The sequence below is a fragment of the Eleutherodactylus coqui genome, chromosome 1, assembly GCF_035609145.1.
Source record: "Eleutherodactylus coqui strain aEleCoq1 chromosome 1, aEleCoq1.hap1, whole genome shotgun sequence".
Lineage (NCBI taxonomy): Eukaryota > Metazoa > Chordata > Amphibia > Anura > Eleutherodactylidae > Eleutherodactylus > Eleutherodactylus coqui.
The window spans coordinates 412,367,769-412,381,084 of record NC_089837.1 but is presented as its reverse complement, the minus strand read 5'-3'; the positions used below and the strand labels follow the sequence as shown (position 1 = coordinate 412,381,084).

Genomic DNA, 13,316 nt, shown 5'->3' with positions numbered 1-13,316 from the left:
CTTGGAATGTTTAGCTTGCCGAAGAGAAGGCTGAGAGGAGACTTAATAGCCGTCCACATATATCTGAAGGGCTGTCACAGTGCAGAGGGATCGGCCCTATTCTCATTTGCACAAGGAAAGAGTAGAAACAATGGGATGAAACTGAAAGGGAGGAGACACAAACTAGATATTAGAAAAAACTTTCTGACAGTGAGCGTTATCAATGAGTGGAACAGGTTACCACAGGAGGTGGTGAGTTTTCCTTCAATGGAAGTATTCAAACAGAGGCTGGACAAATATCTGTCTGGGATGATTTAGTGAATCCTGCACTGAGTAGGGGGTTGGACCTGATGACCCTGGAGGTCCCTTCCAACTCTACCATTCTATGATATACGGTCTACAGACAATGTTTTTTCATGTGGTCCAGTAACTACATGAAAAGTCATGTTTGGAAAGCTAATGCCAAGAGGATAGATCATGTATGTAAATGTGTTTTGCAGCTGTACGCAACACAGTTTAAGTATGTGTATGGGTACAGGTGGGGGGGAGCGAGCTGAACTTTTGCACCCAGACCCCTGAGCCTTTAGTTCTCCCCTGTTTGAAGTGAAGGTCAAATCATTATCATCATAGATTTTTTTATTTAAATTTTCTGTGCATATTAATTTCTTAATACAGCATATCTTTATAGTGGTCGGTGCTTTGTTTCATACCCTCTATATAGACATAGAAAGCCAAAATAACATGCTGACTACTTATATCCCCCACTAGAGGGAGTTTAAGAGTTTACAGCACCCTGGTTATTGAGTTCAATGTATGATTGAGCCTGCAGTATAGTCCCTGTAGTGGTGAATGTTGGCAACCAGTGTGCTTGGTTTTTAAATCCATATCTATGCAGGTTATTTGAAGCTCTATATGCAAACAGAGCTTTGAGCAAAACTCATATACTGATAAAAAAGCTGACATTCAGTTTAAAGGTTAACCCTGGGCAAATGTTTAAATTTCAGCCTCTGTCCGGACTTTGGGCTTTCTCACAAAAGTATTTCCTCCTGCGCGCTGCAGGTGTAACTTCCGTGCGGGGAGCACGCAGCAGTACATAATACATTGAATACTTACTGCGTACTGACAATCCCCAATACACTATATTACTTGTATTTGTGCGTAATATGTGCCAAGATAGTCCATGCTGGGATCTTTTTCTGTGCACGCACTTTGCACAATGTGTGTGCAAAGCAGCACTGCCAGTAATATAAAGTTTGTTACCTTGTATTATGCGCGCAAAACCTGTGTGCACCATCTGCTGTAAAAAACAGTCTTGTGAGTGAGCCCTAAGGCCTCATGTCCACTTGAAAAATACAATCCGCACAGAATCTGCCGCGGATTTCCACGGCGGATTCCGCGCGGATTTGCTGTAAATGGTATTTTTTTTGCATGCAGATATCCGCACACATTGCTATCAATGTGATAGCAGTGTTGCAGATCCGCGCGGAATCCGCGGCAGAATGGAGCATGCCACGTTTTTTCTCCCGCGCGTGATAAACGCAATTCTTTTATAATGCCATCCACGGGTGCAAGAATCAATTTAATGGACCCGCAGATGGCCACTGATTCCCCATGGGCAAAATCCGGAAATCCGCTGCGGAATCCGCAATTCCATTTAGCTAGTGGACATGAGGCCTTATGGAACTCAATTTGCTCTCAGAGTTTGATTGAATTGTATAGGCTCACCTGCTGTAGCCTACTGGACTGCAAACTGAGAGCATCATATCAGACGATCTCCTGTGCACTACTTTTGATACATATCGCTCAGTGAGACTGACCAATGAGGAATTCAGAAAACAAAGCGTTTCCAATACTTTTCAAGCATCACATCACATCTTTAGTATACATTCAGGGCATATACCGGGAAATTCTTCAAACATATGTGCCATGTATATAGCTCAAATGTATGTAAGATTTCTTATTCTCCTTCATCTCCTTTTCCCCTTCTCCTCCTTCTATTCCTTCTTCTCCTTCTTACACTTATTCTTCTTCCCATTTACTTTCTTCTTTTTCCTCTCCACTGGGGGATGAGGAGATGGACGAAGAAGGAAAGAAGAAAGAACAAGAAGGAAGAGCAAGCATGGTGGCTCAGTCATTAGTACTTTTGTCTTGCAGGGCTGGGGTCCTAGGTTCAAATTTGTCCAAGGACAACATCTGCATGGAGTTTGTATGTTCTCTTTGTGTTTCTCAGTCTTCTCCCCCCCTAGAAAACAAAGACCAAGCATGGTGGCTCAGCTGTCCACACTGCTGGAGTTGTTGGTTCAAATCTGTCCAAGGGTAACATCTGGATGCTGTTTTTATCCTCTCTTTGTTTGTATTCTTCCTGTTCTTCTGCATGTGTATGTACATAATTTTGAAGCTGAAAAGATGTACTTCTCCTTCTAATAAAGTAGTCACCCACTTTACCCTTAAAACTAAGCACATAGATAGTAGACAGCTTGATGCGACATGAAATGTTGCTATGTAATAGTCCCTAGACACTGTACGTGAATACTCTAATAAATGATAATACAACTCTATTCAAGTTTATGTAGAAGAGTAATATATATGACAGGTAAGAAATCAACAGAATATAGTAGTATTAACTTCTCAGATAGAATTTAATTGGGTATAAGCAAAAAGCTGGCCTTTACATTCAAAGCCCTGACAGTTTGGGAGATTTTACAAGTATATTTACATGACAATAAAACATGCATAATCATGCTACTAGTGTTAAATAATAAAACAAAATATATTGCAATAGTTGTCTAGATCATCCAGCTTCATGATATATATCATCACAATATGCAGGTTATATACTGTATGTATTAACATTGTTAGGTCTTACTAATTTTAAGATATCCTGTATGTCCTCTATAATGATTATTATTATTAGGGATGAGCGAGTATACTCGCTAAGGCACTACTCGCTCAAGTAATGTGCTTTAGCTGAGTATCTCCCTGCTCGTCCCTGAAGATTCGGGGGCCGGCGCGGGGCGGGGAGTGGGGGGGAGCAGGATGGAACGGAGGGGAGATCTCTCTCTCCCTCTCTCCTGCCCGCTCTCCCCTGCTCCCCGCCGCGACTCACCTGTCAGCTGCAGCGGCTCCCGAATCTTCAGGGACGAGCAGGGAGATACTCGGCTAAAGCACATTACTCGAGCGAGTAATGCTTTAGCGAGTATACTCGATCATCCCTAATTATTATCCATAATGTGTCCATATTGTGTCAGCATTATTTTTTCCAGAGCAGGTCTGAAGTGATCTGATTGGTAGCTATGGATACTTTGTGTGACATGAAATCATATTACCCCTCTACAGATATTACAAATTGTGCTTCCTCTTTCTGCAAGTTGCAGTATACTGTATATTCCTGTTAATGCCTTCATAGATGTAGTGTGTTCTGGAATCCAGGGTAGGCCTTTCATACTTAGACGACATCTTGTAGTCACCTTCAAACCAATATATACACAGTTTGGGCCATGGTTAGATTAATTATCAGCATCATATAGAATTGTGATTAAAGTGCATTGGGCTGGGCTGCAGTACCAGACACAAACCAAGAATAGGAGTGGTGCTGTTTCTCAAAAAAAGAAGTAGATTTTTTTTCTTTCTAGTCCTGGACAACCCCTTTAAATCAAGATGTCAATTTACATAAATATATTAGATCAGATGTCAATATACTAATCCTTTATAGATGTAGATTTATTTCATTTTCAAGTAATGCCTGTAGATATGTTTATTAGGATGATCTTTCTTGCTTGCTGTCAGTCTGACCTCTTTGTCTCAGAAATGAACATAATACGGAGCAGTCTGATAGATCTTCCAGCTTGTTCACCATCTCCACAATTCCTTCTACTCCATCTTCAGAAAGTACTGTCAAAGCGTTAGACCTGAATTTTTTTTCAAGATCTTCATTGCTCAGTGGTTTTCTCCAATGGCCGTAGAATGTATCACACCTCTCTGTAAAGGTGTCTCCATTTGTCATTGTAACACTCACCTCGCAATACAGTTTCTCAAAGTTTGGCTGATTATCAGATGGGTGAAGCACCTCTGTTTTACTAAGCATCTTATGTAATTCTGGCCTGGAAATATTCTGGTCACTGAAAGACTTAATGGATAGAAGTCCATCTAGTAGAGCCGTGCAAGCACTGAACTGGAAGGAATGGCGAGCTTCATGTTCTGACCTTGGTACGGGGCGACTCACATACTTTGCATCTGGGATTTTGAGAACAATATTCTGAATGTTATCAATGGGCAGTGGTTCATTATCTTCAGCAATGTGTTTCCGTACTGCACATGCTGCGTCTGCCACCCAGTGCGTCCCGAGGTGAGCAGGAAATCGTTTAATAGCAACATCTTGTTTTTCCAGCAGCCAGTTGTAGGATTGCAGTGATGGCAGGGCTTGTGGGTTATAGTCATGGTAGAAAGCACCGAAACCAGACTCTAAATCCAGGATCTGTTTATTCCCTTCAAGACCTAGAAAAGCAAAACAAGCAGCTTCTAAGCCATGCCTGCCTGCGTTACCTATGTGGAGGGGCTTAGTTTGTGTCCCTGCATTGGCCATAGGAGCCCCGGAATATGATGCGGCAATAGCTAAGGCATCTCGGCACTGAGTCTGATCCAGGTCTAAAAATTTAGAGGAAGCTGCAGCACTTCCCATAGTACCAACTACAGCAGGAGGGTGAAACCTACAGAAACAGAGGAAAAATAATGAGGAAGGGAATTGTGCATAATATACTTGATACATATAAACTGCACATGTAATCCTAATATGTTACTACTATGTATCTACAAAGCAGGTATTCGAACTGGACAGAAAATTGGATGCTTCCAATCAGCCCTGCTCTTATCAGCACGGACATTTAAGAGAATGCTGATTGGAAGGATCCAATTTTCTCTCCAACAGTATTCTAGACTGGAACTAAACGGTGACCGGATGGATTTGTGGCTTGCCATGTTGGCAAAAGACAACTTACGAGTGTTGTGCCTCAAGGCAGAACCATTGAATTATGCCATTGCACTGTTAGATTACAAGTGGTTATCTTTTACATATTATCCTGCCTATGAAGAGCCATCTTCTTCTTTTTTATGGCTACTACCAAAAAAATATAGTTATTCATGTCAACATATAAACAGTGAGAAGGTATTTGGTTCAAGCAGAATTAATGTTACCTACCTTCTTGGAATATTGCAGGCTTCATTCGAAAAGCGCATGAGTCTTCCCTGTACCTCAATTCCAACATTAAATGCCAAAAGAAAATCTAATCCGGATTTCTTATGATGTGACGGTAATGTTTCTGAAAGTGCAATCAATGAGGGCAGGATAGCACCGGATGGATGTGTAGCAGGGTGCCAAGTGTCATCAAAGTCCATCGAGTGAACCTAAGAAATAGTGAATGCACTCTAGTTATTAAGAAAAAAAGCCAATGATATCTTTATTGATTTAGGTATCCTAAAAAGATTATCGGAGACTTAAATACTGATGACCTATCCTTAAAATGAGTCATCAATATCAGATCAGTGGGGATTTGATACGCCCACCGAATTGCTCTTGGAAGGACGCACAGAGTTTGGCCGAGGGATATAGTCTCTTCATTGTGTACCAGGCACAGTGGTGTACAATGTGAAGCAACTGTGTTTGGTGCTGCAGCTCAATCCCATTCATTTGAATAAGACTGTGCTGCCGAAGGGCCAAGTGACCAATAAACATGACATCACAAGTCAAAGAGGCCTGAGCACTGTGATGCCTTCAAACAGCTGTTGAATGGAGGTGCCTAGGGTTGGATCCCCACCAGTCTGATATTGATGACCTACAGTAAGGGTAGGTCATCAATATTTAGGTCCTGGATAACCCTTTTAAATTTCAGGAACAGAAGCAATGTGTTTTGAAGCGTAGTGATGGCAATATCTATTGTGTTTATTTCTAGTCAGATTTTAGTATCTCTGGTATTTAAAAGCGAATTATTGTCTGGAAACTGGTTGTAATTTTATCAAAAGCAGTGCAAAGGAAAAGTGGTACGGTTGTTCATAGCAACCAATAGGATTCCAGTACTCATTTTCTAGAGACCTTTTGAAAAATAAAAGATGAATTAGATTGGCTGCTATGGACCACTACTCCATTTTTCCTTTACACTATTCTTCATAAGTATCCCCAAAGCTTCATATAGTAATTATTAGAGATGAGCGAGTATACTCGCTAAGGCTAACTACTCGAGCGAGTAGTGCCTTAGCCGAGTATCCTCCCGCTCATCTGTAAAGATTCGGGGGCCGGTGGGGGGCGGGGAGCGGCGGGGGAGAGCGGGGAGGAATAGAGGGGAGATCTCTCTCCCTCTCCCCCCCCCCCCCGATCCCCCCTGCTCACTGCCGCAACTCACCTGTCACCCGCGCCGGCAGCTGACTCTTTACAGACGAGCGGGAGGATACTTGGCTAAGGCACTACTCGCTCGAGTAGTTAGCCTTAGCGAGTATACTCGCTCATCTCTAGTAATTATTCATCAGAAGTCCAATTGGTACAACAAGGTCCCTCACATTAGGAATAATTGCTAGTGGCATGTATACATACAAAACCACCAGATCTTCAAATTCAAACTACAGAAGATTAAGACTAAGATTGGGGTATAGTACTAAACAATGAATATTTGGTACTGTAAGTTTTTTTAGACATATACTGTACATTTACTAGTGTAGTACTAGAGGTTGCCAAAGAAACCAGCAGGGAACTTTCTGTTCCCCTATTTGAGTTTTTTTTTGCCATCAATTGAACTTTAGTCCCTGAAAAATACAGAACAGGTATATGATGAAATTATTCTAACTCATGTTGGGTGAATGCAGTCTGTTTCAAAATTCCCATATTTTGCAACTCTGAAAATGCTACGGTACATATTGAGAAGGTTATATTGTGATGCATGTTTTGTAGTTGATATACCGTATATAGAGCAATAAATAAGGAACACTGGCACATGTAGCCGTATACTTATTTCTTATTTTTCCAGTATCTGTATTTTAATACCGTAATTAATTCAGCTGTAAAGATATCACATAGTTTGTTCTGCAGTATATAGATTTGTGCCGAATATGCACATTTTGTGAAAAACTAGAGCTACCCAGTACATGCGTCACAATAAAGGAAGCATATACATAATCTATATTTTTCTACAGGATTGCCTATGAGAGATTAATTGCCATAAGAGTCTTCCTATCAGCGTAAACACCAGGGCTGACAACGCTGTCTATCATGGCTTGTGATATTACCCAACGGGTTTGAAATCTTATCAAGTAAAGTGATTTCACACAATGGAATTTTTGACTGTTACCTCACATAATCCCTGGTCTCTGTATGCTAGCTGAGTAAATATATGAATAAATTGATAACTGGTTGTCACTATTCTCCTTGTGAATACACCCTATTGACAAACAGCATTGTAACTTATCAATACAATCGTACATTTCCACAAAGAATAACATACGTAAAGCACAATGTAGAGTTTTGCTACAACTGTTAGGATAAGTTTACATCAATGTTAAAGCGACCCTCTATTCAGGAAAAAATTCTGCCCCTGGAATGGAGGTGATATATTACCTACAGTTATTCTCTGTCATCCCTCTGGTCTGCTGGTTCTGAGTCCTGTTTTTGGCTGAAGACTCCAGGCTACCTAATTGTTACAGTGCACCAGTACACTATACTATATTTGCTCTCTGATTGACCAGAGCTGCTTATATGATCAGCACTGGCCAATCAAAGAGCAATGCATTCTGTGCTTTAAGTAGTAATTTGCAATACAATTTACTGCAGCCATCTTTGACAGCTGAAAACGGGGACTGGAACAGGGCGAATTTTGTCCCAAAATCAAAGTGTTACCAAAAAAACAGAAGTGCACCACCATATTCTGGACCCAGGAGGCGTCAAATAGACCTTATATGGCATCCAGCATGTGGACAGAAATTGTCCCCGCTCAAGAAATAGCACAGCTAGCTGCACTAATTCTTCTGGGATTTCATGCCAGATTTGCGCCGATGCACTGACTGATGTTTGCAATTCAGATGTGAACATAGCCTTATTCCATGGGAAATACAAGTATTTACTAAAACAGACATACAGTATCAGCAGAGCTGACAGGTCCTCTTTAATATATCTGTAAAATATGTATCCAGATGACATGATGTCATTTTTAAACATGGCTAAGAACTGATTTATGTCCAGGATTCTAATAACCACAAAAGATATTGCAAATATCAGCTTATAGACCCAAGCTCTTAGCCGCTTGCTTGTCGTACTTCACTGCCAGTTGCATCTAACTGTAGGAACAAGCTGAAGACAATGCTCACGTATCATTATGTATTATTACTGCAGAATGGTTAGTGGCAATCTAACATCGATCAGAGATAATTGTACATAGGGATTATTTCTTACAGCAACTCCATTGACAAAAGAGGCATAGAGCGGAGGAAGCCGAAGGTAAGGCTGGCCCCAGACAGTGCTTGAGATGTCAGTGCTGTAAATCTGAAATCAATAAAATAGGTGATCACATAAGCATGCAAAAGAAAAAAGTGAACTGTGATGAACTGTTACTGCCAAATAGCAAATGATCATCTTTTATTACCGCGAAAGTACATAACAGCTAACTATAGTCAGAAGTTCTTCAAGAACTATTTTGTTAGGGTTAAGTTTCAATATAAATATATATATGTGTATATATATATATATATATATATATATATATATATATATACAGTAAGTAACGATTACTGAAAATGCATCTGTAACATATATCATCAGTGTCTGATCAATGAGGGTCTGACTGCTGCGACCCTGATAGTCACAAGAAAAAGTGGCGTCGATGATAGAAAAGTGTCAAATCCCTTAAACTTTTTTTTTCCAGTTAGCTTTTATTTTTTAGTCAACTTTGTTCCAAGCGATCCGTTTGGCAGGAGAAGGCAATATCTCAGTGGTCCCACCAATCAGACATTGATGACACTTTAGCATTATGCCATCAATGTCTTAAGTGAGAAAACGCCTTTAGGCCACCTTCACACATAGCGGGTTCACTGCAGGCTTTCTGCAGAGGAAAACCCGCAGAAAAAACATACCAAGTCCGTAGTGGCCATATCTGCATCTAAATGGTTCAGATTTTGTTGTGTTTTTAATTGTGGATCTGCTGCAGAATTTAACCCTTGTATTTCAAGGACTGAATTCCGCAGCATAAGGGCTCAGTCACACTGGCGCATCGGCACCCGTACACAGGTGCCGATTCACCCGTGAGACTGAGCCCTTCCTGCAGGAAGAAGACAGCCGTACTTCAAGACGGACTTCTCTCTGCAGCACTGAAGAAAGAACACATGACCAGCAATGAAGCCGGTCACATGTTCTTTCTCCCGGCGCTGCAGAGAGACGTCCGTCTTGAGGTACGGCCGTCTGCTTCCTGCAGTAACACGGGTGCCGATGCGCCCGTGTGACTGAGCCCTAAATAGGAATCCTGTGGATTTAGAGTCCACAGCATTTTTCAAAACACTGCAGATTAGTTGCGGAAATTTTCTGCACCATGTGAATGAGATTTGTAAAATCCCCTCCACATGGCTCCATACTGTAAATGCTGCAGAATTTCCACAGCGATTCCACTAGCGTAAATTCCACATTTCCGTTGGGTGTGAAGATGGCTTTATAGAATATTCAAATGCATTGAATTATCTGCGATAAAGCTGACATATTTACTAGAGGATCGACTGTAGACTCAGGTTTCTGCTGCAGATATGCAGTTTGATTTGTCATGGATCTATACAACGATTTACCCCATTAGGGCTTCTACCCACTAGCGTTTTTTTTAACGCTGCGATATCGTTGCGTTTTTTTCAATGGGACTTTCTAATGTTAAAATCGCATCGCACAAAAATCGGAAGTTTGTGCTTTTGCGATTTTAACTTTTAGAAAGTCCCATTGAAAAAAATGCAGCGATATCGCAGCGTTAAAAAAAACGCTAGTGGGTAGAATCCCTAATGTATTCCTATGTACAACATAGTTCTGCAGCTATTGTCGCTGAAATCCCAACTTGGCTAATGAACCTTCGAAGCATGTATGCGGTAAGGACAAAGCGTTCCAGTGCTTAGTGCATGCAATGTGTCTAGTCATACTTTTCTTTTATATAAATAGCTGTATATGAATAACACCCAGTGGTATTCCGACTCCATGAGATGAGCACATGGTCATAAATAAATCTTACTTTGCTGTACTGCAATGCCTTATGGAAGACTTCTGTTGTGGTACCAATCAACCCGACGCCCAAGGTATCCAAAATCATACGCTTGCTTCTCTGAATCAAGGCTTCTGTTAGATTACTTGCGGTCAGACCATGAATAATCCCAGCAAAACTCCCTGTAACTGACTGGAAACAAGATGAAAGAGATGTGTTAATACAGGATTTGCATTGTTACGTAACCGGTCTGCTGCACAAGTTCTAAAAGGGTTTTTCCCCCAAAAAAGAAAAACACATTTATCACCTATCCTGCTTGACTGTTTCCATAGTTCCTATTGAATTATATAAAACTATATGGTCAATCATCTCTCCATAGAAACTATTCCTCACCATGGTCTTACTAGTAAGGGTGCATTCACACGGGTGAGAAAATCGTGCGGGGTGTCCGTGTGCTGTACAATGCCAGTCGTGCCTGAGAATGTCACCAGTATGAATGCATGGTAAGCAATAACAGCGAATTTGTTAAACCTGTCTAAAGTTGGCCATGCATCTAACAAACCGATCACTGAATACGGCCGATCAGCAGTCTGTATGGTTGTTTATAGGAAAAATGTCACCGCTTACAGTAAAGATTCTAGAACGCAATGGCTATGGTGTAAAATAAAGAATTACAGACGGAAGAGATCCCTACAGTAGCACAGTGGAGAGAAAAAGTCTCTTAGATTTCCGATTGGGAAATCGCACCTGGGGAAACAGGCTCAAGGGACAAATTCCAGTCATTTTGGAAGCCATGGGTTGGTTATAGTGAAGACAAATAAACCCATATGTGGATCATAGTATCTACTACGGTATGTATACATACAATTCTTGTTTCTTTTAGTCATGTGCACTTCAGTTTGGCTAAAAATGCTAATAGACCTCTTACAGTTCCCCCCCTCCCCCCTTCACTCTCTCCCCTTACCCCAATACACCCATACCCTTTATCCCTATTTCCTCCCATCCCCCCCACCCATCTCTTTGAGTTGCTTTTTATTTTATTAGTGCTAGGTCGCACTAGGTACGAAAAACAAATTTTAATTTTATCTCAGGTATGTCAACCAGTTTATGCAATAATTTCTGTAACTGGACACAAGACTCTTTTTCCTTTTTGTTATTCGTGTGCTGCAATAAAGCCGCAAGGACCTATGTGTCCACTTATGTAGATGGTTTCCCAGGGAGACGGTTGTCCTCCTTACTGTTTGTTGTTTTTCAGTAAAAAGAGATTGTTTAAAAAAAATACAGATGTAGCAGCGCCATCCTTGAAGATGCCAGCCACTAACATTAACTTTGTACGGCTGTCATGCTACACATATAGCATAGCCGCACCAAGTTGTGCATGTACAGTGTATCAAAATATAATAAAAGTACAGTTACAGAGTTATCCAATTGCTAACCAAATTAAGCATGTTACATGTACAATCCAGTAAGTGTGAGCATTACTCCTGAAATACTTTGACAGTAGTGCATAATACAGTTGGTATATTGTAACAGTGATAATATCCATGGTAGAGTAAGTACAGAACGGTACCTTAGATGCAAGCATGTTTCTTAGAATGACTGCCTTAGCTTCCTGGTCAAGGTTCCTCTTCTCACTGCTTCTAATATCCTGACTCATTTTATAGTCTACCCACCTCTGTGGTAACTGGAAGTGCCCTCCCTACGTGTTACTTTCTTCCTTTTTTTATCTTTGGGTTTTCCAATTTACATAATCTTCAAGTTCCCAGTCAGCTGTAGCTAAAGAAGTCACCATACGGAAGAGTCACATAAATTACCCAATGATGACCTATGCCATACATCAAGAATTCCCCTTAGGCTGGTGACACACAGGTGTATTATGGCCGCATTTATTTGTCCGTAATACAGACAGTATGGGAAACAGGAAGAGGATGAGAATAAAAAACACATCCTGCCCCCTGTCTTTTACAACTGACACCCAGTTGCAATTGCAGCAATCTGCGTTTATGCTGATTGCCACTGTTAATCCTTTAAATGCACCGATTGGTGTTTGGGGTGCCCAAACGTCCCCACACAATGAGATTCCGAGGTGCCGTTCATTGTCATTGCAGTCTGAGGCTGCCATGACTGGTTGCTATGACTGATTATAGTCACATGACTGAAGTGTCTCTAGGAATAGCACTTAGTTGCACAACTTGTGCAATTTCATGTTTCTACAACTTTCATATGCACCACAAAAGTTGCAGTTGACTGCAGCACAACAGTCACATTTTATTAATTTCCATGGGTGATATGTACATATTTTACCAGTTAAATTAATTACTAATTAAAACATTTGTGGAAGAAGATGCTCAACCAAGTTGCCATATTAGGATGCCACAAAACTTAATATATTGTGATTACCATTTTAGGGTACATTCAGACATAACAGAAATGCTGCAAATTTTGGGAAATTCAGTGGCAAAATCTGCAGCATTTCAGTATTAAAAACAGACAAAATCCGCACCAATTCGGCCTTCTGCTCCTTTCACCTCGCAATCAGCAGTCCCTCACGGCAGCGCACAGAGAAGCCCTTACTCGGCAACTGCTACTAAGCTCTGCAGCCGTCGGTCAGGTGATGCGCCCGCTTTCGAGTCAAAATCTGCATTATTGTGATTACTGTTACAAAAGTAATTCGTTAGTTCCATAAATTTCCTGTTCTTGTTACAGATGTAAATACAGAAAAGGAAAGATGTATTCACATTGTCACATAACACTTTAAAAATTATATTGCTAAAAAAAAATCAGAACTTTTAAAACTTAAAAGGAATATTCCTATTCCAGACTTTCATGTCATACCCACTGGAGCAAGTTCCGAGAAGAGTTACCAGGATGGTGAGCGGTCTGCAAATCATGTCCTATGAAGAACAGTTAAAGGATCTGAGAATGTTTAGCTTGCAAAAAAGCAGGCCTAGAGGAGACTTATTAGCCGTCTACAAATATCTGAAGGGCTGTCACACTGCAGAGGGATCAGCCCTATTCTCATCTGCACAAGGAAAGACTAGAAGCAATGGAATGAAACTGAAAGAGAGAAGACACAAATTAGATATTCGAAAAAAACTTGAGTGGAACAGGTTGCCACAGGAGCTGGTGAGTTAT

The 13,316-nt window shown here is 40.8% G+C and overlaps 1 protein-coding gene across 1 annotated transcript; it reads right to left on the bottom strand.

Moving 5' to 3' along the window:
- Positions 1–2,599: 2,599 nt before the first annotated feature.
- ACOD1 (aconitate decarboxylase 1) lies at positions 2,600–11,952 on the bottom strand. The gene is made up of 5 exons (XM_066580917.1): positions 11,752–11,952; positions 10,212–10,373; positions 8,408–8,497; positions 5,174–5,379; positions 2,600–4,685 (listed from the first exon to the last, which is right to left on the bottom strand). Exons 1-5 carry the CDS (start codon positions 11,836–11,838, stop codon positions 3,737–3,739), a joined length of 1,494 nt encoding a protein of 497 aa, XP_066437014.1. The 5' UTR covers positions 11,839–11,952; the 3' UTR covers positions 2,600–3,736.
- Positions 11,953–13,316: the final 1,364 nt, after the last annotated feature.

Bases quoted from the DNA above. Each gene is read 5' to 3' on its own strand.
- ACOD1 (XM_066580917.1), bottom strand. From the start codon at position 11,838: ATGAGTCAGGATATTAGAAGCAGTGAGAAGAGGAACCTTGACCAGGAA. The intron at 10,374-11,751 runs GTACCGTTCTGT...TCTTGTTTCCAG, and splicing joins GAAACATGCTTGCATCTAAG to TCAGTTACAGGGAGTTTTGC. The intron at 5,380-8,407 runs GTAAGAAATAAT...ACTATTTCTTAG, and splicing joins CTTTTGTCAATGGAGTTGCT to GTTCACTCGATGGACTTTGA.